This window comes from Mizuhopecten yessoensis, unplaced genomic scaffold (genome assembly GCF_002113885.1).
Source record: "Mizuhopecten yessoensis strain PY_sf001 unplaced genomic scaffold, ASM211388v2 scaffold2329, whole genome shotgun sequence".
NCBI lineage: Eukaryota > Metazoa > Mollusca > Bivalvia > Pectinida > Pectinidae > Mizuhopecten > Mizuhopecten yessoensis.
In genome coordinates, this window is record NW_018404492.1 from 5,997,018 (window position 1) to 6,022,074 (window position 25,057).

Sequence of the window (25,057 nt, forward strand, 5' to 3'; positions counted from 1 at the left end):
TATTAGCCCGAGGTGCTGATATTGGTTGAGGGTTGATACTGGGTGTGATATGGAAAAAGGCATGTTTTATTCTGTTTATTACATACTTACTAATAAAATACGGAATGATCTACTATCTTATGATCTATTTTTCTTTTGAAATAATTGAAAATCGAAAAGTTTTCAAAAGGGGTGTGATTCGGGTTTTGCGGTCTGATACGGAGAGGGTGGGGTGTGATACGGCGAGGGCTGATATGGGTTAGAGCAATTGTGTCGTATCGCCTATACAAAAAACCCGTATTTATTAGTAAGTATGTAATACATGCTAATATAGAGCAGCAGGCAGTAATGACTGTGAACTGATACGATTGGAGGGTTCATGATTAACTGTGCATGCCTAACAATGTGTACTTGTGTGTACGTGTATGGTTAGTATGTACCACTTGTATGTTTATGGTGCATGTATACCATAATTGTGCACTACGTGTGCTGTTATTGCGTACTGTGTGTATGGTAAGTGTGTACTTCATGTACCTCAAAGTTAGTGTGAACTACGTGTATTATTTTAGTAGTTCACTATGAACTATTTGTATGGTAATTGTGTGCGTACAACGTTATTGTGTACTACGTGTATGGTTTTTGTGTATTACGTATATCGTTAGTGTAAACTATGTGTATGATAGGTGTATTAAGGGATTAACTCTCCCATAAAAACATTTAATTTTAGCGAATACTCCATCAACCGTACATTCATGTTACCGGTGGTGTAAATGAACTTAATCCAAGTCTTATTGGTACAAAATAAACTAATTATCTTAGATCTGTCAGTAAATGTGCCGATCTGTGTAACAAGTGCAAAAAGAAACTATTTTAATTTGTATAAATGTACAAAAACATTCCCCAGAAAAAGAAAAAAGTATTAGAAACATGCATTATGTTAATCGATGCTATTTATGACGTTCTTTGCATATTATTGAAATCTGCATTGAGTATTGTAGAAACAAAAGTATACGTACATTCACATGTGGGCAATTTGCAGCCCATCAAACATATTAAACAAGTTTACATATGCTTAACTATGGCATATTATTAAAACACTTACAAATTAAGGAACTCATAATTTCTTTAAAGTTTAAAAAATCTGACAATCCAAAAAAGATTTGCAACAATGACTCATTTTTGACAAATGAACGTTAAATATTTCAATACCCTACCCAATTTTTATTTCTACAATTAATTTTGATTTAATGTTCAATTGTCGAATTATCTATCAGTTAAACAGATGAACTACATCTTAAGACCGAAGGTTAAATGTTCAGGCGGGACATTCAAGTTCATGGTCGAATGATTCAGTTGACGACCTCGGTCTACAGTTCAAGGTCGAATACAAAAGACAACTCAAATCGATTCAATATAAAGCTTAAAGCTAAAAGTAACAGGTCATATTCGATAGCTTTCTGTGTATGCTTTTACATTACCACGTGTTAATTTATTAGCTCTCTTAGCAATGATAGTCATGACGTGGACTGTTTTAATATATAGTATCATATTGGTATAATCTAATGTAACGCATTTATCTCATATTTACATATTTCTTAATTCGAATTGCATTTCATCTTTTTTGTTAAGAAAACCTTTTTTAGGATTTCAATCGATAACTATGGACGCATCTCTCGAAATTTTCCAAATTTAAACCGATCAACACACAACTCAAACATATATTGCTTAAGGATCTCTCTGAAGTCAAATTTCACTCAACGAATACTGATCACTATCTCCAAGTATGTCTCCTACGGAACAAGGTGTATATTGCACAAAACGCTTCCTTTGTCTTGTTTTGTCAAAAATTCAAAAACAGTTCTACTACTGACTGACTTTTTGGCTATGCACATCCGTGTAAATAACCAGATGTTACAGGCATAAACAATATTTGATCGTAGCGAAACATTTTTCTCTCTCCAAATGCATTAATTACAACTTACAAAAAATGCATGCATGCATTGTTATAACAGCACTAGATCATTTGCTACTGGTTTGTTCTAAATCTGATTTTTATGACACTTAACAAACTGGATTTCTCTGAAACACATCAATTCTACCAAGATATGCAATATGTCTAAATGAGGATCAGGAATCCATGGAACGTTTGGGCTGTGTGCTGCTGCCGATCGATAGCAGACGGACTCGGAGCTCTGTTCATCGCTAATGCGTACTGTTTGAAGAACAGACACATTTCTGTCGTCAACAGTCACACCTTTTTCAACAAAGTTAAGCTTTTCTATGATATCAATGGCAAAAATAGGCAAATGCATGACCGTTCGTTCTGATATTTTCATTAAGATTTTACGTCGAATGAACACAATATCTTTAATGGTTGGTTTCCATGTCATATTCCTATCAATGAAACACAATATTCGCTGATAAAGCATGTGACCGTTTTACTGTCGCATCGACAGCTATTCAGGGCACTCTAAACAGAAACAATCCGTTTGACACTAATATTGCATCATCAAACGTGTGCAGCATTTATTTATCATGTGTGTAAACTATTTCCGGTTCCGGAAGTGAATGCGTACTGTCCAATTTGGGCAGGACAGAAACATCTTACATTGCGTAATTGAGCATTTGTATTATACAGCAACGATAAGCGAACTAACTGAAAGCCTGGTATCAAACGAGTGTATTCAGTTCATTTCTTTGTTTTCGTTCTTGTAGAGAGTTCTGTAAATTCGTGTCGTAGACCGGAAGTCCATCTGTAGCACGCGTTGTTTCGTAGTGCCAGTGGTAGGTGTTCTGCATCACACTGAGGATGCCGAAGAGGACTCCGATGGACATGATGACGGTGGCAGTGACGGCGGGTGTCGAGTCCAGCCGTAACACCACGAAGAGTATCAGCGCTACAACAAAAATCAGTAGTAGGTTAGATAGGTCCTTGTCAATGATATAGACATGAGAGGTAATTAAATCGTACAATTGCCTCACAAAACATTGAATGTGTGTGTCAACGTTACTGTAAAGAGAGAGATACAAGGCAAAGGGGTATAGTGTCACACTGATAAGAGGAACGGGCACAAGATACATTTCAAGATACCATTCATACTTATGTATTCATAAGCAAATTAGACATAATTAACTCGATAACAAATTGCTTAAAGAAACATTCCTCATAATAAGCGTCTTACTGCAATGAAATGTTTAGCGTACATGAATGATATACATTGTGTGTGTATTTTAGAAGTAGACGTACTTATGAGGAAGGCTGGCAGGGACACAAAAAATCCGAGCACCGCGATCACTCGACTGCTGGAGCACTCTCTCAGGAACTTGGCGGCCCTAAAACACGACAACAGTATTGATTACGTCACACGAATGTACATACACAAACAACACTATCAAATACGTCACAAGGTCGGAAAACGTTATACATTAATTTAGTCACACAATGAGACAAACGAATAATAACACAGATTAATTTAGAAGAATACAACAGACACACAACAATATTATTGATTACGTCACACGAATCTTTATACTCAAACAACACTATTGATTACATCACAAGGTCGGAAAACGGTATTTGTAAATTAAATCACAGAATAAGACAAACGAATAATGAAACAATATTTTAGCCAAAAAATCAACAGATTTCAACAGGTACTATTTTGTAATGTAATAAAGGGTTTGATAGGCGCATTCCCCTTATTTGCTTTATTTCTACTTACATGTATGTTCAGAAATATTTTAGACTTCGATTTCCATTGGTTTTAAGTACTATTGATGAGTCTTAATTCGATAAAATGGCCATATAGTGCTTTGACTTCCTAAATTTAAAAATTAAGCGGTTTTTGTTAATTTCATTTCTAGTTAGAACTATTTGTCATGAGGTGACTGATTCTGCTGGTAGACTATCAGTCCCCGAACTTGGCCTTTACCTTATAGCTACTGGTAGATTATCAGTCCCCGAACTTGGCCGTAACCTTTTAGCTACTGGTAGACTATCAGTCCCCGAACTTGGCCGTAACCTTTTAGCTACTGGTAGACTATCAGTCCCCGAACATGGCCGTGACCTTATAGCATAGCTACTGGTAGATTATCAGTCATCGAACTTGGCCGTAACCTTTTAGCTACTGGTAGACTATCAGTCCCCGAACTTGGCCGTAACCTTATAGCATAGCTACTGGTAGATTATCAATCATCGAATTTTGCCGTAACCTTTTAGCTACTGGTAGACTATCAGTCCCCGAATTTGGCCGTAACCTTATAGCTGGAATTTATTCGTGGTCGGTTAACATGAAATAATTGTTTAAAAATAAAACGTCTGTTGTTGTCAAGAGTTCATATGTTTGTTACGTCATAAAATGATTTCAGACATTTTTCTTTTTTTGCTGTTTTTCTGCAGATGGTTGAAAATACTCTAGAAAGATTTCTATTATATTGACCTCTACTGTTTAACCGCTGACTAGTCCTTAAATGGACGAAAATACATTTTCCTAGTGTTTATTAATCAATTCATGAGACATAAGGCTCATACTGTCACTGTTACGTCACTTAAATGACACAGATACTGACGTCATGCAATGATCCAAATTAATGAACTGATTGCAAATTGAATATGTCATGACGCTTCAACTGCAGTAATATAGAATTATTGATTGGTCTGTTCCTGTATTAAGTAAGATATGGGTCCGGTGACTGCTGTATTGGCCTAGATATTAGTCCGAGGACTGCGGTACTGACCATAGGCGATGCCAAAGACCAAAGACATTACTTCGATAACCAGGAACTAGAAAATAATATCTAATACAGAAACAAAATAATTAATAGTTACGTCATAAGTTAGTATCAAAATTACGTAAATAGTTTCATAAACCCACGAATGACCTATTATATCGTGTACAGCGTCATCGATTGACAAGTCGTCGGTAAAGAACATCTGTTTGATTTTGCTATTGATATTATTCCTGATTTCGTCGTATCCTTATCCAATATTTCTATCGTAGTATATTGCCTTCCCGATTCCGCTCCATAGCTTCCAGGCTTGGACGATTTAGACCAGCGCGAGTAGCCAAAACTTTTAGTTGACGACAAAGATCGGAACTAGTAACTTACAACTGTCGGTTGACACTGGTTACAGCTTATAGTCTGGAACTGACTTTTGACTACTTAGCTAGAAACCAGTGGTCTAAAAGTGTCAATTCACTTAAAAGCCAGTGGTCTAAAACTGTCAGTGGACAAATAAGCTGGAGGAAAGTGGTATAAAACTGTCATTGGAAAAATAAGCTAGAGGCCTGTGGTCTAAAACTGTCAGTGGAAAAATAAGCTAGAGGCCTGTGGTCTGAAACTGTAAGTGGACAAATAAGCTGGAGGCCAGTGGTCTGAAACTGTCAGTGGACAAATAAGCTGGAAGCCAGTGGTCTAAAACTGTCAGTGGACAAATAAGTTGGAGGCCAGTGGTCTGAAACTGTAAGTGGACAAATAAGCTGGAGGCCAGTGGTCTGAAACTGTAAGTGGACAAATAAGCTGGAAGCCAGTGGTCTAAAACTGTCAGTGGACAAATAAGTTGGAGGCCAGTGGTCTGAAACTGTAAGTGGACAAATAAGCTGGAAGCCAGTAGTATCAAACTGTCAGTGGGCAAATAAGCTGAAAGCCAGTGGTCTAAAATTGTTAGTGGACAAATAAGCTGGAAGCTAGTGGTTAAAAAATGTCAATGGACAAATAAGCTGGAGGCCAGTGGTATCAAACTGTCAGTGGACAAATACGCTTGAAGACAGTGGTATCAAACTGTCAGTGGGCAAATAAGCTGGAAGCCAGTGGTTTAAAATGCCAGTGGACAAATAAGCTGGAAGCCAGTGGTCTGAAACTGTCAGTGGACAAATAAGCTGGAAGCCAGTGGTTAAAAACTGTAAGTTGACGATTTAGCTCGAAACCAGTGTTCTAAACATGTCAGTTGACTATTAAGCCGGAAGCCAGTGGTCTAAAAGCATATAGAATACATCTGTTGGTATACGGTACTAGTGCCAATAGCACAATCTTTTGAGTTAATTTGACATATGAGCTAGCGACACGGTATGAGAATGATATGAGTAACGAGAACCAACAGAAATCGGATGATCCCAAACCAGCATTTTGTTTTATATATTAAGTATAATGCTGCTGTTCGTTACATTAACCAACGCTATGGAGACAGTGGGCGTCAGCATTACGATATATAATAGATTCAGCTTTGATGCTGGTACATCAATAGATCGTTTTCCAGTCCCGTAATATGGAGCCAATATGCAACGTGGTCTTTCACGTATCACTGATCAGCAACGAAACAAAGATTTGTTCGGCGTAGTCAATCAACACATAGGTCAGGTGACTACAGTTGCCAGGAGCAACACTTTTGTAAAGCACGATACACAGGTCTAATGACGACGGGTGTCAAAAGAGTCAATACAGTCAGGAAAGAAACAACAACACAGAGACCATATGAACAGTGTGTTAAGAGAAACATAACGAAAATATAATAAAAATGACAACACTAGCTTATATAAGAGAAGCCATACATAGGTATAAAGACCATGTGCATACAGAGAAATATCAACACCAGGGACACTATAGCTATGACAGTATACAACGGTTTAATAAGACGAGTGTAAAGAGAGGTATCAAGGTCAGGAAAACAGTAAAGTAGATACATGAAACTATACAGAGGACATGAGTCAAGGTTGGGATAGCAGCAAGGTATAGGTCATATGACGACATACGTGTAGAGAAATGTCATTGTCAGGAAAACAGTAGATACAAGAACCAAGATCAGCATAGCCATAGAGTAGAGACCCGTGAATATTCTAGGAGATCATACTAGTATACTGTCAATGTCATACAAAGCTTCGAAATATGTAGGTCCACAGTAGTCGGGTCCTATACTCATACAATACAATATAGCAGAAGTACCTATTACAACTTGATACGAAGTGTACAAATATTCAAGTAACCATTTTAATTTCTATTTAACAAGTCCGCATAACGAGGTCATTGGGTCAAAAAAGATTATAAGAGAAGATTAATATTTTGCGGTTAGAAAAATAAATAGAACAACAACGGCACATTTTGATCAGGAAACAACACATTAATTATATTGCACTTAATATCTCATTTTTTGTTGTTGTAAATTTCAAATCATATTTTGTTTCCGACATATGTATCTGAGAGAGTTTTTAGGTTTGTGTATGAAAAAGATATTCTCACCATAGTTACATGTTTAAGTAGCGTGTGTTAAGATCAGCCGATATTTTGGTTTTCACATCACAATGTCGCCAATATCAAACATCAGACGTTATTCTTGCCTTTTGATACTACGGTAATATTTCTGCTGTAAATTACATTAACGTCAGTGTTCAGAGAAAGATAATCGATAGCTTCCGGTTATATTACCAGACAAACATATTAGGTGGCGTGCTACTCGCGGTTTACCAAATTATCGTGTTGTCTGGGATTAGGCTGATAATTGAGATATAAGGCACCGCAGTTATTGTTATTCCATATTGGGCAATAACAGTATAGTTTGGTTGTTTAAAAGTTCATAATATCACACCTCATTCGTCCTGAACGCTACCTTAAAACTTTTGTTTTATTTTTTACGAGATATTTCGATATTTTCTTTCACTCTCCTACTTTCTGATAGCTCTAAATTATTATATCTCTCATAATGAAACACTGAATGTTTCAGTATAGTTAACTATAACCTTGATATATGAAACAATGCCAGAGGTGTTTGTTACAATTTCTGCTTTAGAGTTTCGAATCAACTAAATTAAATCAGTTTGATTTTCCTCTATCCTTCATTAAAATTGGGCCATTACTTTGTATGAATGCAAAAACAATCATATTTGCTTCACAGCTCCTGGAACAAGTTTGAATAAAAAAAGAGAATATCGTTGTATCAACTAAACCATACTTCGATCTCAAGATCGGTAAGACTAGGACAAAAGGTGAACACAGGAAAGATTTAAAAGGAGACTTTTGAAAAAGTACAAGAAGAACAAGAAGAACTAGACCAGCTGTTCCAGAAGTGTAAGCGTCTTATGCTTCATCGACAAACACCCGCCATGTAGATCTATGTCAAGTCCATTATTAAAAGTCACATTTTGCCTGAATAGGTACATAAGACCGATACGAGCACAGCAGAACAAGCAACCAGGAAACAACAAAAGAAACGGACACAAAGTATGAATCCAATCAATGTTTTTGACAGGAAAGAAAGGTCTTCAGGAATGATATGCATTTTCTGCACCAGAAAAAACATTTGCTTAGATGAACACTTTGACTCTATCTGAAACGTTTAGTTACAAGTACATCGGAAACCGTCATCGCTACCAAGTGACTCGGGGATATCGGAAACCATCATCGCTAACAAGTGACTTGGGGATATCGGAAACCATCATCGCTACCAAGTGACTCGGGGATATTGGAACTCACCATCGCTACCAAGTTACTCGGGGGTATTGGAACTCATCATCGCTACCAAGTGACTCGGGAGTATTGGAAATTATCATCGCTACCAAGTGACTCGGGGATATTGGAACTCATCATCGCTACCAAGTTACTCGGGACATTGGAACTCATCATCGCTACCAAGTGACTTGGGACATTGGAAATTATCATCGCTACCAAGTGACTTGGGACATTGGAAATTAGCATCGCTACCAAGTGACTCGGGACATTGGAACTCATCATCGTTACCAAGGGACTCGGGGATATTGGAACTTATCAGCGCTACCAAGTGACTTGGGACATTGGAAATTATCATCGCTACCAAGTGACTCGGGGATATTGGAACTCACCATCGCTACCAAGTGACTCGGGGATATTGGAACTTATCATCGCTACCAAGTGACTTGGGACATTGGAAATTATCATCGCTACCAAGTGACCCGGGGATATTGGAACTCACCATCGCTACCAAGTGACTCGGGACATTGGAACTCATCATCGTTACCAAGTGACTCGGGGTATTGGAAGCCACCATCGCTACCAAGTGACTCGGGGATATTGGAACTCATCATCGCTACCAAGTGACTCGGGGATATTGGAAACCACCATCGCTACCAAGTGACTCGGGGATATTGGAAACCACCATCGCTACCAAGTGACTCGGGGATATTGGAAATTATCATCGCTACAAAGTGACTCGGGGATATTGGAAATTATCATCGCTACCAAGTGACTCGGGGATATTGGATCTCATCATCGCTACCAAGTGACTCTGGGATATTGGAAACCACCATCGCTACCAAGTGACTCGGGGATATTGGAAACCACCATCGCTACCAAGTGACTCGGGGATATTGGAAACCACCATCGCTACCAAGTGACTCGGGAGTATTGGAAACCACCATCGCTACCAAGTGACTCGGGGGTATTGGAAACCAACATCGTTACCCATTTCGAGTGACACGGGGATATGGGAAATCATTGCTACCGAGTGACACGTGGGGTGGATGGGGTTTGGGTTTAGAATATGTGATATCAATATTTCTACACGGTGACACGGGAGTAATGAGAATAGGCATGCCTACCCAGTGACACAGTGATATTTGAAACTTATATCGCTACCCAGTGACACGGGTTATTGTTAATCAGCGTCCCTTCCCAGAGACACCGGGGTATTGGAAACGTTTATCACTACGCAGTGACGGGGTTCATGAACATCGTTCTTCTATTACCCAATAGCACGGTGGTAGTGTCATCAAGTGCCCGAGTTTGCAAGAGACTCGAAAAATAGTCTCCTCTTACGTTAATGAAAAGTGAAATATAAATCCAACTCGATTTCAAACAGAACATTTTCTCTTTTACATCTTGCGTGCCTTCTCTATCACAACACCCATGTTGTCTGTTGATACAAAGCAAACAGCAAAATTACTATTTTAACAGCGTAGATATAGCATGTATTTAACTTTCTTCATAGAATTTAACGACAATTTCATTGTAAAGGGGAGGAAGGAACCATTGTGTTAAAAATAAACAGCTTGATAGAAAACAGCTACGAACCTCAGATACCAACACACGATAATATGGCAGAAACCATGGAAAATACAAACGTGACCAAAAATGAGTCTTCCTGCTAAACGGCACATTATACAAGTAAATCAATGATGGCAGAAGATTGTCTGTACTTTTGCCTACAATGTAACGCAACGAGGAAAAAATATACCATAGCGCCGAGTACAAAGCATCCATACAAGTTAACTGCGCCCATTATCTCGATTTAATATTATGTTCAAACGATCTCAAAAACAAGAACGGAAAAATTCCATTCACCAGCACGGAATGACGACAGTGGAAATTTCCCCGCGATTTGAGTACACTGAGGGCCATTTATCATGGTGGCAAAGACAAATGGTGGAGGCGTGACTAATGTAAGCACGTGATAGGGCTGTCCTAATTCGTCTCCCACTAAGTGCCGTCAACTAGGACAATTAGACAGTTAATGTCTCGAAAAGGACAGTAGTGTCGATATCCTAACTAGGATGATCTTCTGTGAAGAATAAAGAAATGCTGTCAATTTGCCGGGAAAGAGTTAATCATTATCTTTACAGAGGATTTTCTCAGGAAGGGAGTGTCATTAGTTTCTTCTTTTGTATTAAACATAAATACATATTTTATTTTTACAGAGCTAATATTGCCAGTAAATACATCATTATGTTTACAATATGACCAGGACAGAATTTATGAGCTTTTAGATACGCGAATCTCCATACAGGTCGTTACCGCAATAATCCTGCGTCAGTAACCGGCTACAGGCTTACTCACACTTTAAACCACTCCTGTAGGTATATGAAAAGACTTTGCCTGCTCTATCGAAGGAAATGTTTGTACGGGGTGATTAATGTGGGCCCCTGCAGAATTCCTACTTAAATGTTTTGTACATATATAACTGATAAAAAAGGCGGACATATAACTGAGAATGGTTTTGGTGGTATGTTATACAGATGGCGGACATATTACAGAGAGTTGTTTCGACAGTCGTCTTTTGTAAAGGTGGCGGACAAATAGTTGAGATTGGTTTGATGTGGTCTGTTATAGGGAGGGCGTCATATGACTGAGAATGGTTTCGGCGGTCTGTTGTCATTACAAGCGTTTATCGAGGCTAATGGCTCGGTAAAAAGACACGGGACTCCATAGTGTGTTCCCCAAGGACAAAAGAAGTGTCATGCGCAACAGGGTTTCCAGAGTAATGAGCTATCGTATAGACAAATGATCACGTTCATTATTATCCCATCACAAGTCGGTGTTATTGATTTTAATGTTACGTCAGTTCGTATTTCGTATACATTGTTTAGCCTTCCTGAAAAAATGTTAGGGTGATTAAGGACATCAAGTTAAATTCATGACTATAGTCAGGTTCAACACCGTACGATATGGATGCAATCAAATTCATAGATATTACTACCCAAACCAACAGCGTTTGCTATCACAAATATTGTATAATACAGACACAGAACATGTCTAAGGCAGTATGCAATCCAATAGCAAACGTCAGCAATAGGCAGGTGGCCATGTTATTGTCATTAAGTCGTTGTTAGAGATAACAGAATAGGGAAATAACATAATTATGCTATGGTAGGATTACAGGACGACGGGAATAAATCAGAAACAATGTACATGTGGTGTGTTGAATTTGACATGTAATATTCTTAACGTACACTTTAACGCACTCAGAAAGGGTAGAATATTGAAAACGGCGGATGCGCCAAAAAATACAATATAAGCGACACCAGCTGTAGAAGAAAGTACACAACGGTAAATATCTCACAAAATTACGATCAGTGCATCTATTCTATGTTCATCTGACTATTTCATCGTACCAAGCAAAACGGAATTAAAACTGGATGCGGAAGGAAACCAACATAAATCGCCTTTCAATTCAGTAAACGAAGAATATAGGTTTCCGTGGAAAATTTCGTGTACAATGGAGCGACTGTGTGACCAACAGGTTATCAAGTCAATAAATACAATAGGGAAGATAATAGCGCGACGATATATGCACTTGAAAAATAAGTGTTAATTATATTAAGTTTAAAAAAAGGAGAAAATATCTCATCTAAATAATTTTACTTGTTAACATACAAATTAAATACGCATAAAGCGAAGGTAGGTATGCACCTATAATGCATATAAACAGAAACAGGAAACGCTTTTAAACGTCAAGTGAGGGAATGAAAGGCAATAAGTAAAGCAGAACTATACAATACCTTATCAGTAAAAATACAAACCAAATGTGTCCTTCTGAACAGTTTTCGTGTTAAATAGGATTGGAATTGTTCCAATGAAGTCATGTAGTGTCTTTTTTAGTTAAGATGTGTGAATGTGAAAGTTTTGTCAGTTCAAGCTGCAGCGAAAGCGCATTTAAATCAATATTAATCTCCACGGGGAGAAAGAGCGTTGCTCGATGTGATCCGTCACTGCTCGTTTACATGGGAAGTAAGTATATTCTGCTCCGTTCCTTTGTTGTCTAACAAGCGGTGCTTGTACATCTAACCACTAATTGCTAGTTTACAGAGGACGTGATTTTAAACAGGAAGTGATTGTATATTTACTGCAGCACTGCTCGTTTTCACAGGAAGTCATTGTGGGATTACACAGCGCTGAAGCAATTGACGAGTATCCTCTAACATCTCTGTATTTGTTTGATTAACCCAGGAAATTTGAGAGGACTTTATAGGCTCGGCCTATTGCTATATGTCATCTGATGTATCAATAATTTACATATGCTCGCGCCAGATGACGTCCTAAACCGGAAATGGTATTCACACAAAGGATATCCGCGTAAGAAAATAGTCAATCTTCAAACAAATAATGATAAAGTTATGAAAAAGATGTGAGAATAATAACAATTTAAGCGTAAATGTTCATATGAGAAAGCATTGTTTTAAAAATATCTTTCTACATGGTTTTAAGATTCATGGTATTCCTCCCCGGAAAGCTTTTATTTCTGTTTGTCACAGACCGAGGATCTCGATGATCATTGAGTCTACCAGTCAGTTCTAAAATGTGGTATTTAAAAAAGGTAGTAGTATATAGATGACAAACAGTTTATCACACAAACAAACTGAAAAACAAGTCAACCTGCGTTGGCCTATTGATTTTATCCACGTTCTCGCGATAAGAAAATTGTTCTCGAGGCAAAACCCTGAAAACAGTGTGATAAACTGTAAATATAATTAAGTTGTCAGTGGCATCAAACAACGGAACCGATAATCGGCATGTTTCCCCGTTCCCATTTTGGACGCCTTTTGTGTTCCACATTACTTGTATAACAAGCAAAGAAGAAATAGCGGGAGTGGTGTCAATCTGATTAAAATCATATGTGAAATGGTTTCGTTAACTTCGTACTATGCCTGAACATTTGAGTGTGCCGCGGTCAAGGTCACGTTCAGGTGAACTTTATATTTATAAATACTCATTAAATTTTGACCAATCAGAGACCCCCTTTCAAAAGGGCGCTCGGAGTTGTAACAAATATGGCGGACATTGATGAGAATGATGCGAAAGTTCTGAAGTTATTTGTGATTGATCGTCTGAAACCGAACAGAAAAAGATATTCGAAGCTTTATTAGAGAAGAAAGACTGTATGGCGGGGTTGCCTACGCAATTATTACCCAATGGGTACGTTTCCCTTGGCGTGGTAGAAACGTCAGTTCCCGCCGCCATATTTGTTTTGGAAAACTAATCTGTTCGATACCCCTCGCTATTTATCTATCAACCATGATATTCCGATTCGCTGGCAACATTTGCCAGCGCGGCTCTGATTGGTTCATCTAAAGGTCACTTGAACGTGACCCTGACCGCGGCACATTCAGATGTTCAGGCGGAGCAATGTAACAGATGATTTTAATCAGATTGGAGTGGTGTGGACAATGCAATTTGTCATATTTTCTCTGGACAATGCAATTTGTCATATTTTCTCGTTAGTACGCATGGCAATTTTGAAACAATTACATAACACAGAATACAAAACAAGGAAAACTAGTACTATTGAATACTTATGCCAGCGTTAAAGCATATTCCTTCAGCTGACTGGAAGCCGAACGCTATTAATGATGAAAATAGTAAAAGCCTATATTTTTATCCCGAAGGTAAAACAAACAATGTTATTGGTATTGTTCTTATTCTGAATTTCTTTGACAAATTGATCAACAGGAATGATCTCGTAGAAAAATCGTTGGGAATTTCGATAAGAAAATTTAGTAATTAAATACAGGAAGCCTCAACCGTAAAAACAAATCCTTCATTACATGGCAATGTCGTCCATCTAGGACTTAGTGACACTATGTGGCAAAAGAGTCTGACTTATCAACAAATTCTTTCAAAGTCAGCAGATTGGAACCTCATAAAGGGGTATATAAGGAGCATGTGCTGTTCAGCATTACAAAATATCTCAGGTTGAAACATATGGCTTCCGTATTCGGTGTTATTGTATACTGTAAAAGTGGACATTTTCGCGTGTGGAGATGTTCGTGTAGTTACTCTTTAAACTGTACGCGGTGTGGAATTGTTCGATTTGCAATGAGAAATCAAGTGTATAGTCCTCGAAAGTTAAACTTTTATAATGAATAGATACAAAAAATATTATAACTACGGTTGATAACCTATACAAATGTATTAGCTTAGACATGACAGAAACGGTAGGTTAAAGAATACACGGGCCCGGTGTTTGTTTGTTTATTTATTGTTTAGAATTTGAAATACATGTATAGAAATAACATGGAATAAATCAAAACGAGCAAAAGAACTTTATATTGTATAGATTAGTTATGGTCCTATCTCAAAGGCAATGTATGTTTAAACGATAGTTACATTTCCTTTTTGGCACCTCAATATATTTAACGTTTATTTTTAAAAGTGATTGTATACTGGTCAAAACTAAGATCTTAAAGTCACTGAGGAGGAGGAGGAGGAGGAGGAGGAGGAACCACTTTGATTTCAGTTAAATGTATTAAATACAATAGGTTTGAAAGTTATTTGTTCTATTACTAAAAATATTGACCCCAAATGATCTGCTTAATATGACGTGCTTATGTTAGTTGTAGGTTTGTATATAACGATGAAAAAAAACACTCGTCCCATACTTTGCAGGATATGATATTGCGTTTTATAGCAAAAACTAAATTATATTTAAGGATTAACTTGAATATATTTTTCATGTTATGGCAATATAACGCAAATAAACGGAGTGTACTTTAAATATACCGCGAGCGGTTTATGATGAGAGTCACTCCGGTGTTTTGTGTTATGCATGTAGCTCCATAACATAAACAATATATACAAGTCAATCCTTATAATTTAATCTACTATACACAATCCCTGTGAAAATCCACTTTTATTGATGGACTCTTTTCTCTTAGAAATTATTACGCCGCTGTATCGTCCAATCAAAAGTGACGTTACAAACGACGTCATATTTTTAACGTTATGGGCTGATAACATCAATTTTCAAGCCAATGAAAATGCTTGCTACAAGCAAGATTAAATTATCAAGAAATAAAGACAAAATAAACATAATACTTAAAGAAACAGAAACAGAAACAATACGGAACAAAAATTGATATTTTTGTTGTCAAGCTGACAAGAATTGAATCGAATTCAAAATACAAATGTCAGCCTCCTTCGTGGAATATGTGCACACGCTGTTTCCCGAATTGGCAAATGGTTTGCCTCGCGGGGTAGGAGATCTTCTATGGTAGGTTTTGATCGATTTTGACTGAGATTTTGTTTGTGGACGTGTTATAAATCTAGCTCACTCAGGAAGGCCGCATCTGAAGCTTACGTAAGAGCGTTCGCTACGAACTGAACGTGAGGAAAACGGTCTCTTCCCGATCTCGTTCAAAAACAGACATGTGTATATATACTTGACATATTCTATTTACTAAAATGTTATCTTAAAATGCACTTTGAACTAATGGCGAATTGCGAGGATTAAACAGTGAGTGACATTTATTTGTAGAAAAGCACTTTGTGTAGCTGTCTTGGTCAGTTAACAATTAAGCAAACATGCTTTTCCGTGCTAGGTTACACAATTTATCATTCATCAGAAAAATAACAATAACACAAAACAATGACATGAATTACACTAAAAATGCATGTGAAACTTTTATACAGTTGTTTACATGTCAAAATATCTCAGGATTGAGCAAACTCTTTTTTTCTTGGAATTTACCACATCTTATTACATTACAGGCGTCTACACCGTGGCATACAGTGTGGAGGCCAGCTCTGAAGGTCAATATGCCGACACATTCCAGAGACATTTTTCAAAGATTGGCTGAATTGAGAATGATTCACCTTCAAAAATAAGTGCATTGTTCTGGTTATTTTTCAATATCAAAGAAGTTCCGAACTTTCCATAAATACCACCAGCTAAATCTAATATCAAAGAATAAGAACATGATTTTTTTTAATGCATTTAACATGAACCTTTATTGAAATTAACTGTCGTAAAGTTAAGATGTAGTCAAAAAACTTCCAAATGCCAAGCTTTTTAAGCGGATTACTAAATTGAAAAACAAAAATTTGCCAATAAATCGGTTGTATAACTGTAAGAGGCCAATTGTCCATACAATGATATTGTAAGGATTCGTAAAGCTTACATACAAAGAAATTTCATGGTTTCGTAAAGCTTACATACAATATATTTCGTGGCTTCGTAAACCTTAAATATAAAGATATCGCGTGACTTCATAAAGCTTACAAAGATATGTTGTGGCTTCGTAAAGCTAACATACAAAATAATACGTGGCTTCGTAAAGCTTACATACAAAGATATTTCGTGGCTTCCAAAAACTTACATACACAAATATTGTGTGGCTTCATAAAGCTTACATACAAAGATAATGCGTGCTTCGTAAAGGTTACATACAAAGATATTTCGAAGTGTCGTTAAGCGTTAATACAACGAGTTCACCCCTGCAGGTCGGGGATCATGACAAAAATATCATAAGAGGCGACTAATGTGAGAACCTCCTGTAGAAATGGGGATTTACTTTTGTGCCCTCTAATAGGGGACTCATAAGCGACCAAAATAAATCTGCTGCCCCCTTTGGAATACTTGAGATCTTAATCTTTCTCTCTACTTCTACATTATTTCATTTACTAACGCCTTACTAGGCAATACTTCACTTTTGGCTTTAATGTTGAGCAATCTCCCAGGTAAGGAACGCAATAGGTTCTGTCCCCAGGCTGGGGCATACTAAAGTCCTTAAAAAAGGTACTTGTAATTCCCCGCTTAACGTTCAGCTTCATGGGTAATGACCACAACTGCTTCACCCGTTGTCAGTATAATATGACAGGGCAGAATGATGTGCTGGGTGCCTTCGGCATGGTATTTCAGTGAGATAGCACTATAAAGTCGGCATCAGATCCGCGTAATCACAAGGAGGCAAGTACACCAACATACCCTGTATCCGGCACTCATACACACATGTACGCACACAAAACACACATGGAGGCACGTCATTAAATGACCTCAGATGTTGATAGTATGTTAAACAATATAAAACCAAACCAAACTAAAATCGTTAATCTAAATTTTAAAGATACGTTTGGCTTCGTTATGCTTACATACAAAAATATTAAGTGGCTTCGTCCAGCTTACATTCAAAAGTAGTGCGTGGCATCGTGCAGTATAATCTTACAAATAATCGAGATGGGATTTTGAAGCGTATGAAAATGCAAAAGACATCCTCTTATACTCTGCTATCCGTATCGTAATAAGTAATGTTTAATTCATGAAAAAAGGTCATTCTAATAATATCGCGAAATACAGAAAATCCCAGAGACTCTTTTAAGTCTCAGTATCTTATTTGTACAGATATATAACTAACCAATCTCACATACCCCTCATCTTTAAGATTTACTTAATACCATACGCTGTGTTTACGATGGAGTCTGTGCGGTAATTAAGTCGTTGCCGTATACAGACATAGCGGCACAGTTAAGGATTGACCGTCTGTGGTTTATACAGGGATAGTTCCCGGAATAATCATCACGGTAAACTATGGCGTGCTCTACCACCCAGCTAAGATGTCACCCTGTCAAGCAGACATCTCGAAATCGCACGTGACAATGAAGTAAACATCCCTGTGTGGTCCGATAATAGCTGTGTGTGGTTCGTGGATACGTGTTATTATGTAATTCATTGTAATTTGTTTAGTAGAATCTCGAGAGATTCAGACAGAGCGATACGCCGCACCTAACATCAGCAAATGTCAGCTTCATATACAACGTCTTATTTTGAAGTTCGGTATTGGTTTTCTTATTTGGTAAGTTTTTTTTGTCTATTTGATTATTATTCTTATCAGCAAAAATCGACATATTTCAGTTGAATCATGGAAATTATACATGCTGTAATGATTTTCAAAGTGGGTTGAATTACGAAATAAAAAATCTTCATATCTTACTTAATTGTGAAAATATCACGGAAAATCGGTATCTAGCTTCATTTGATGTGCGCAACAAGTAATACAAAAACGCTTGAAAAACATCAGGTTTTGTCAGCTGGGGATGATGGCTGTTCATTAGTTTTGATGTGTCTTCGGTCGTGTTTTTTAAGTTCAGATAGTGTCCTTGTATGTTTATGCTCTGATGTATTTTTTGTGTTTTTTTTTATTCAGTAATATATTGATTTGTCTGTTATTCTTATACACAAAACTGTAAATAGAAGAAACATTTCTTGACCCAGTCTTACCAACAAGGCGACCTTTGGATATGGCAATCAATTTCGCTTTTTCTAGACTCATTTATCGCCTCTTTGTATTTCCGATTCAGCACAATTCGGTTTTGTGTAAGAAACAAGCGACTTAAAAGAGAGTCGTATGCCTCCGAGTACAAGTACAACGGAACTCCATTGTTGTTATATTGATTGCGCGGTTTTCGGTGTGACGACCCTGATGCTTCTCAAACATGGAACTGAGACACGACCAGTGCAACAGTACAGCTCAGTAATGTTACACATCGGAAACCGAACAGGAATCCGTTCATGTGACAAAAACTGTACTTTCACTATCTTCGTGTAAATAGAAAATCCTCTTTATATAGGCACACTGATTCTTTGACATATTATGGTCAATATAATATAACTAACAAGGGTTTCGCTGTCCCTACTGCTTGTTGCTTTAAACATATCGTATTGCCTTTAATATACAGTAATAGGATAAGGCACACATTTTGATAACATTATGAAATACAGAAATAAGATGATCCACGTGTTTTTACAACATCATTTAAGCTCTCTAGAGCTCGTCAACAATAGTTATGCAAATTGTGATAGCGATAAAAAAAATATGGAAGTTTGTTTTTCAATTTTCAGGACAAGCATTTTATGTTTTTAAAAAACGCTCCAGCTACATTACTTACGTCTTAATTTTGTATGTTAAACGCTGATTATTGCGGAGGGTGTTATATAATATGTATAACATACGTTACTGTAAGAGAGTCACCACTGTTATGTTTCAATGGATAAATAACAATTTGTATCCGAAAGGAAGACTTGAATTTTGAACGGAGGCCTCACTACGTTTTAATACGACTACATTTAAACCCTTCCTTCTTTCATCATTATACGTGATTTTTTTTTGTATCAGATCTCGTTCCATATCTTCTATAATCAAAGTATTTAAAAGAAAACATTCAAGCGAGGCTGTTTTCTGCTTTGAGATCGTTCGGATTTTTCCGTCACATGTTTATATTCAAATCATGTCGTTGGATTTAGTCCTAAACCAGGCGAAATATCACGATTGATTACGGCGTTTGACAGAAATTATCATCATCAATACGAGCCTGTTCCCTTAAAAAAGTTAAAATGGCAAGCAAGCTTAATGAATATGATATATATCTGAAGGCAACTAAATGAAACATGCTACATAATTCGGATTAATATTAAAAAAGATCATGTTGCAAGAATAGCTTATACATTTACAAGAATTATATCTAGTTTTTGATGTACTTCCTACAGAATCTGATTTATCTTTTAAATGTATTAAATATTAAGTTGGCTATTGTGTGTTAAAATCTAATGAGGTCAAAGACACTTTTAAAATGATCTTGTTCGGATTTTCATTATTTACCTAGAAAACATTTTGTGGTGATATGGGGAATACAAAATATATAATTGAATCACATATTATTGAGGTTCATGAGCATATGCAATCTAAATAAAATAAAATGTTCAACGATTCACAAGATAGTATAATGATTGTTTACAAATCAAATTCAACATTTTTTCCGAATGCGTCGTGGATAAAAGAATGTGTTTATAACTATATTGGTGTTGTAGACTTTCTTCTATGTGCAGCAGCGACAAAACGTGACCGAATAATATATTGTATTTATATGTTCTGTTTAATGTTGATTAATGCATTGTAATTAATTCGTTTAAAAATTCGAAAATAAAATGAAACTCCACTGTTAAAGACAATTAAGCAACATTTTACACTTTGCCTTTCCGTGTCAAATAGAATCGCTGATGCTTATTTGACGGTTAATGTTCATTTTATACACAAGTTCATCATTGCCTGCTGATCTGTAATGTAATTTTACGCATCAAATGTCGGGCTCACACGCACACTCTTCACAGTTCGGACTCCGCCGGGAGTATGGATGGGAGTTGGAATAAAGAATGGTTCGTTTGTGTGCCCTTCTATACCCAAACTGCACTTTATTTTGTATACACAACCGAGCCCAACTCTCTCTTACGTTTGACATATCAGTTACATCAATAACAAATTAACACGCGATTTCCTTTCCGTTGAATATAGAGGACTGATACATTATTGTATCTACACGTAACACCTTATCAAGAGACTGACCCAGCAATAACGGTTCGCTGAGATATATGACATTGGCCACATTCCCCATTAAATACGTATGCCTCCCTCTAGGTCTGACATTGCAAAATTCAATTAAGAAATCAAACTAAAAAGCTACAAAATCCATTGTATTTATGACAAATGTGTCTAGACTTTGGAATGACCTCGCGGCGTTGAAAGGGGACATCAATTTAAGAGCACTATATAAATGTCCTTAAGTTTGTACTACAATCTATCTTTTGGCATATTTTGCTATGGATTAACAACAGTTGAGGCCAGAAGCAATTCAACAGCTAAGGTTACATGACGACCTTGCCCAATGACGATGGGGCCACACTACAGCTAAGGTCATATGATGACGTTGTCCACTAATAGAGGGGCCCCGCTACAATTTAGGGACATATGATGACGGTGTCCACTAATAAAGGGGCCGCACTACAGCTAAGGGACATATGACGATGGTGTCCAATAATACAGGGGCCACACTACAGTTAAGGGACATATGACGACGGTGTCCACCAATAGAGGGGCCACACTACAGCTAAGGGACATATGATGACGGTGTCCACTAATAGAGGGGCCACACTATAGCTTAGGGACATATTACGACGGTGTCCACTAATACAGGGGCCACACTACAGCTAAGAGACATATGATGACGGTGTCCACTAATAGAGGGGCCACACTATAGCTTAGGGACATATTACGACGGTGTCCACTAATACAGGGGCCACACTACAGCTAAGAGACATATGATGACGGTGTCCACTAATAGAGGGGCCACACTATAGCTTAGGGACATATTACGACGGTGTCCACTAATACAGGGGCCACACTACAGCTAAGGGACATATGATGACGGTGTCCACTAATAGAGGGGCCACACTACAGCTAAGGGACATATGACGATGGTGTCCACTAATAGAGGGACCACACTACAGCTAAGGGACATATGATGACGGTGTCTACTAATAGAGGGGCCGCACTACAGCTAAGGGACATATGACGATGGTGTCCAATAATACAGGGGCCACACTACAGTTAAGGGACATATGATGACGGTGTCCACTAATAGAGGGGCCACAATACAGCTAAGGGACATATGACGATGGTGTCCACTAATAGAGGGACCACACTACAGCTAAGGGACATATGACGATGGTGTCAAATAATACAGGGGCCACACTACAGTTAAGGGACATATGATGACGGTGTCCACTAATACAGGGGCCAAACTACAGCTAAGGGACATATGATGACGGGGTCCACTAATAGAGGGGCCACACTACAGCTAAGGGACATATGACGACGGTGTCCACTAATACAGGGGCCACACTACAGCTAAGAGACATATGATGACGGTGTCCACTAATACAGGGGCCAAACTACAGCTAAGGGACATATGATGACGGTGTCCACTAATACAGGGGCCAAACTACAGCTAAGGGACATATGATGACGGTGTCCACTAATAGAGGGGCCACACTACAGCTAAGGGACATATGACGACGGTGTCTACTGATTATGGCCAACACAACAGTTAAAGTCATAAGACGACGGTGTCTTCAATTGATTGGGTCTTTAAACAGTTTTGGTCATATGGCCATTGTGTATGCTGATGATGCAGTCATTCAATACCTAAGGTTACATAACAACAGTGTCCATAAATAATCGATCTAAGAACAGTTCAGATCATTTGACGACGGTGTTCACTGATGATGGCGAATTTATTGAATGATGGTATCGGTATTAAATTTTCAAGCATGACCAATGTTGCCATAATTATCCAGCTAAGTTAGGCACCTTCTCAATGTGAGTACTTTTTCTCCATTTCTAAGGACGACTCCATCATATCATAAGGATGGTCTTGGCGCATATCCTGGTGTTATTGAGTGAGAGGCTCCATGCTTGATGATCAAAATAACATTGCTATGCATGCCTTAATTAAGTAGTCCACGAAGCCAGGCAAATCCACTTTCACAGTACCTCTCTAAAGTTAGTCCGGAACGATGAAAACTCCTATTTTCTTAGATCTCTACATTATTTATTACAAAATCGAACTAAGGTTTCAACTGTACATTTGATTCTCGTTCATGTATGCCATCTTATGTAAGACCTGCGCGTGATATACGTTAGAATAAAACAAAGGCAACGTATGAACTCTGTTAACAACGTATACTGCTGGGGCAGTAATGATACATAACTACCATAGACGGTAGCATAAATCTTTTCATATGGTAATCATACAATCGTGTTTCTCCCACAGCCACTATAGGTTTCCTCCCTCCCGACTCGTTTGATGTTCGTTAACATTTTGGTTACTTCACTTGTGGGTTACACTCTGGACGCGATGTCATTGTTCAATCTTCCTATAATGACGTCAAGTAACAATGTATGGCGACGTCATCTTACATTGCGACGTCCTAGTTCATAAAATTGTTTCCCTGGTCGGAACAGGAATATTGTATTAACAAAAGAAACACATGCTTTCCTAGATACAATATCTGAACGCTTAAGGAAAAAGATGTCCCCAAACTCTCGTTGGTTAATTTTTAAATTGTTAAAGACACTCGGTAAACCTCGTGTCTTTATACAATTTGAAATTTTCTAACTCGATTTAGATAAAGATGATAAACAACCATCTCGATTTTGGGGACAGCTGTGTTTCTGCATCGTATGATACGTTAAGGTTCTGGGTTCTTTGCTATAAAATGTTGCGGCTATTGGTTCAGGGAATATCTGAATATCCTATAACGTTCGTTCGACTTGCCTTATACACGTCATAACATAATGCTAAACACTATATACCACATGCGCTAGCATTCGCCTGACTTGTTCAAATAATCATTTACATGTAGCAACATTTATGTTATAATAATTCATGGTACAATGTAAGACAGTCTGACCGTAAACATATATGATCCGGTTATATTCACTGCAAAATATCGGAGCTACGTGATAAACAGTTTATTTTATTGATATGGCAACGCCCTCAATCTGACATTTAGCTCCCAGTACACAAATGGTCAACAAGTTGATAACAAAGCACGACCGTATATGATAAATACACGGGTACACTTGCACTCACGTGATGAGGTGGCAGTTATCTCCCATGCTTGGTCAGATGTTTTCGTTTACACGGTTGAACCGGTCAGACCACAGTTGTTCGTTTATTAAATAAGGTCGGACCTAGTAATATGATGCTGCTTTCAGGCGAGCCTTGACAAAACCTTGACAAAGCAAACATTTGCAGGTCTGCCAGGATTTATACCCGAAATTGTTACATTTAAAAACGGACAAACCAGTTGTTCCGCATAAACGAACAGGCCCCTGGTGCTCTATGACGCGATTTGTGGTAGGTAAGTAAATGGCGGTGTTTTGTCGTACCAGACAGTCTGACATAGGACAGCTATCTACAACAACCATATATGGGAGTACAGTAGAGCGAAACACTGAATCTCAGGCACGAGGTCTGGTTGATAGATCTCTAATGCGTCTCCTGTCTACAGTGACCGTTGCTTAATAATTTAAGACACGGGGTCAAGTCAGTTTAAAACATCTATACAGTGCCACTGTGTATTAACCAATCATATAGTATACAGATAACCACACATGGTCAGCATCAATCTCAACCATACTTTTTCCTTCCTAGCCTTCGTTCTTAAAAATAATTAGCGCAAACATCTCTCAGTATTGTTCCTTCTTTTATCGTTCCCTGTCTGCTGTGACCAATGAATTTCATACACAGATCCAGAATCTCTAAACTTTTAATCAAGAATTCAGATTGTTGATAAAAAAAAAAAAAAAAAAACCCCAACACATTTCGGTATAAAGAATCAAATTCAAGAATTGAATAGAAGATTAAGAAATATTAAAGGAGCATAAGTGATGTAAAACATTTCGAGTGTTCACGTTAAGATGAGTTTTTGTTATCAAAATCCAACTGCGTTTAAGTAATGCTCCATGCCCGCAGTATCAATAGGCTCTCGCGGTGAATACATATTGACCATTAGCGTTATGTGGCGGCCTGGAGCGATCAGGATCAACATGGCTTTCTCCTTAGCAAGTCGTTTATATACGATAACTAGATATGACTTGACGATTTAACAACGCTCACGTGTAAGGAACGAACATGATGCAATTTCGCCAATAATGTCAAACAAATTTAATTATTCAGCAATACCAAGCACACGTCTTCTTTACCGACATGACTACCACGCACATTCTTT

General features: G+C 37.7%; 1 protein-coding gene across 2 annotated transcripts in view; it reads right to left on the reverse strand.

Moving 5' to 3' along the window:
- Positions 1-25,057, reverse strand: part of LOC110445678 — a 56,649-nt gene that overhangs the window by 1,847 nt on the left and 29,745 nt on the right. For both annotated transcript variants that reach the window (XM_021490427.1, XM_021490426.1), the window contains 2 exons: positions 3,227-3,312; positions 87-2,876 (listed from right to left, as the gene is read on the reverse strand). In XM_021490427.1, coding sequence (XP_021346102.1) covers positions 2,650-2,876; positions 3,227-3,312 — 313 coding nt within the window. In that variant the 3' untranslated portion in view covers positions 87-2,649. The remainder of the gene's footprint in view (positions 1-86; positions 2,877-3,226; positions 3,313-25,057) is intronic.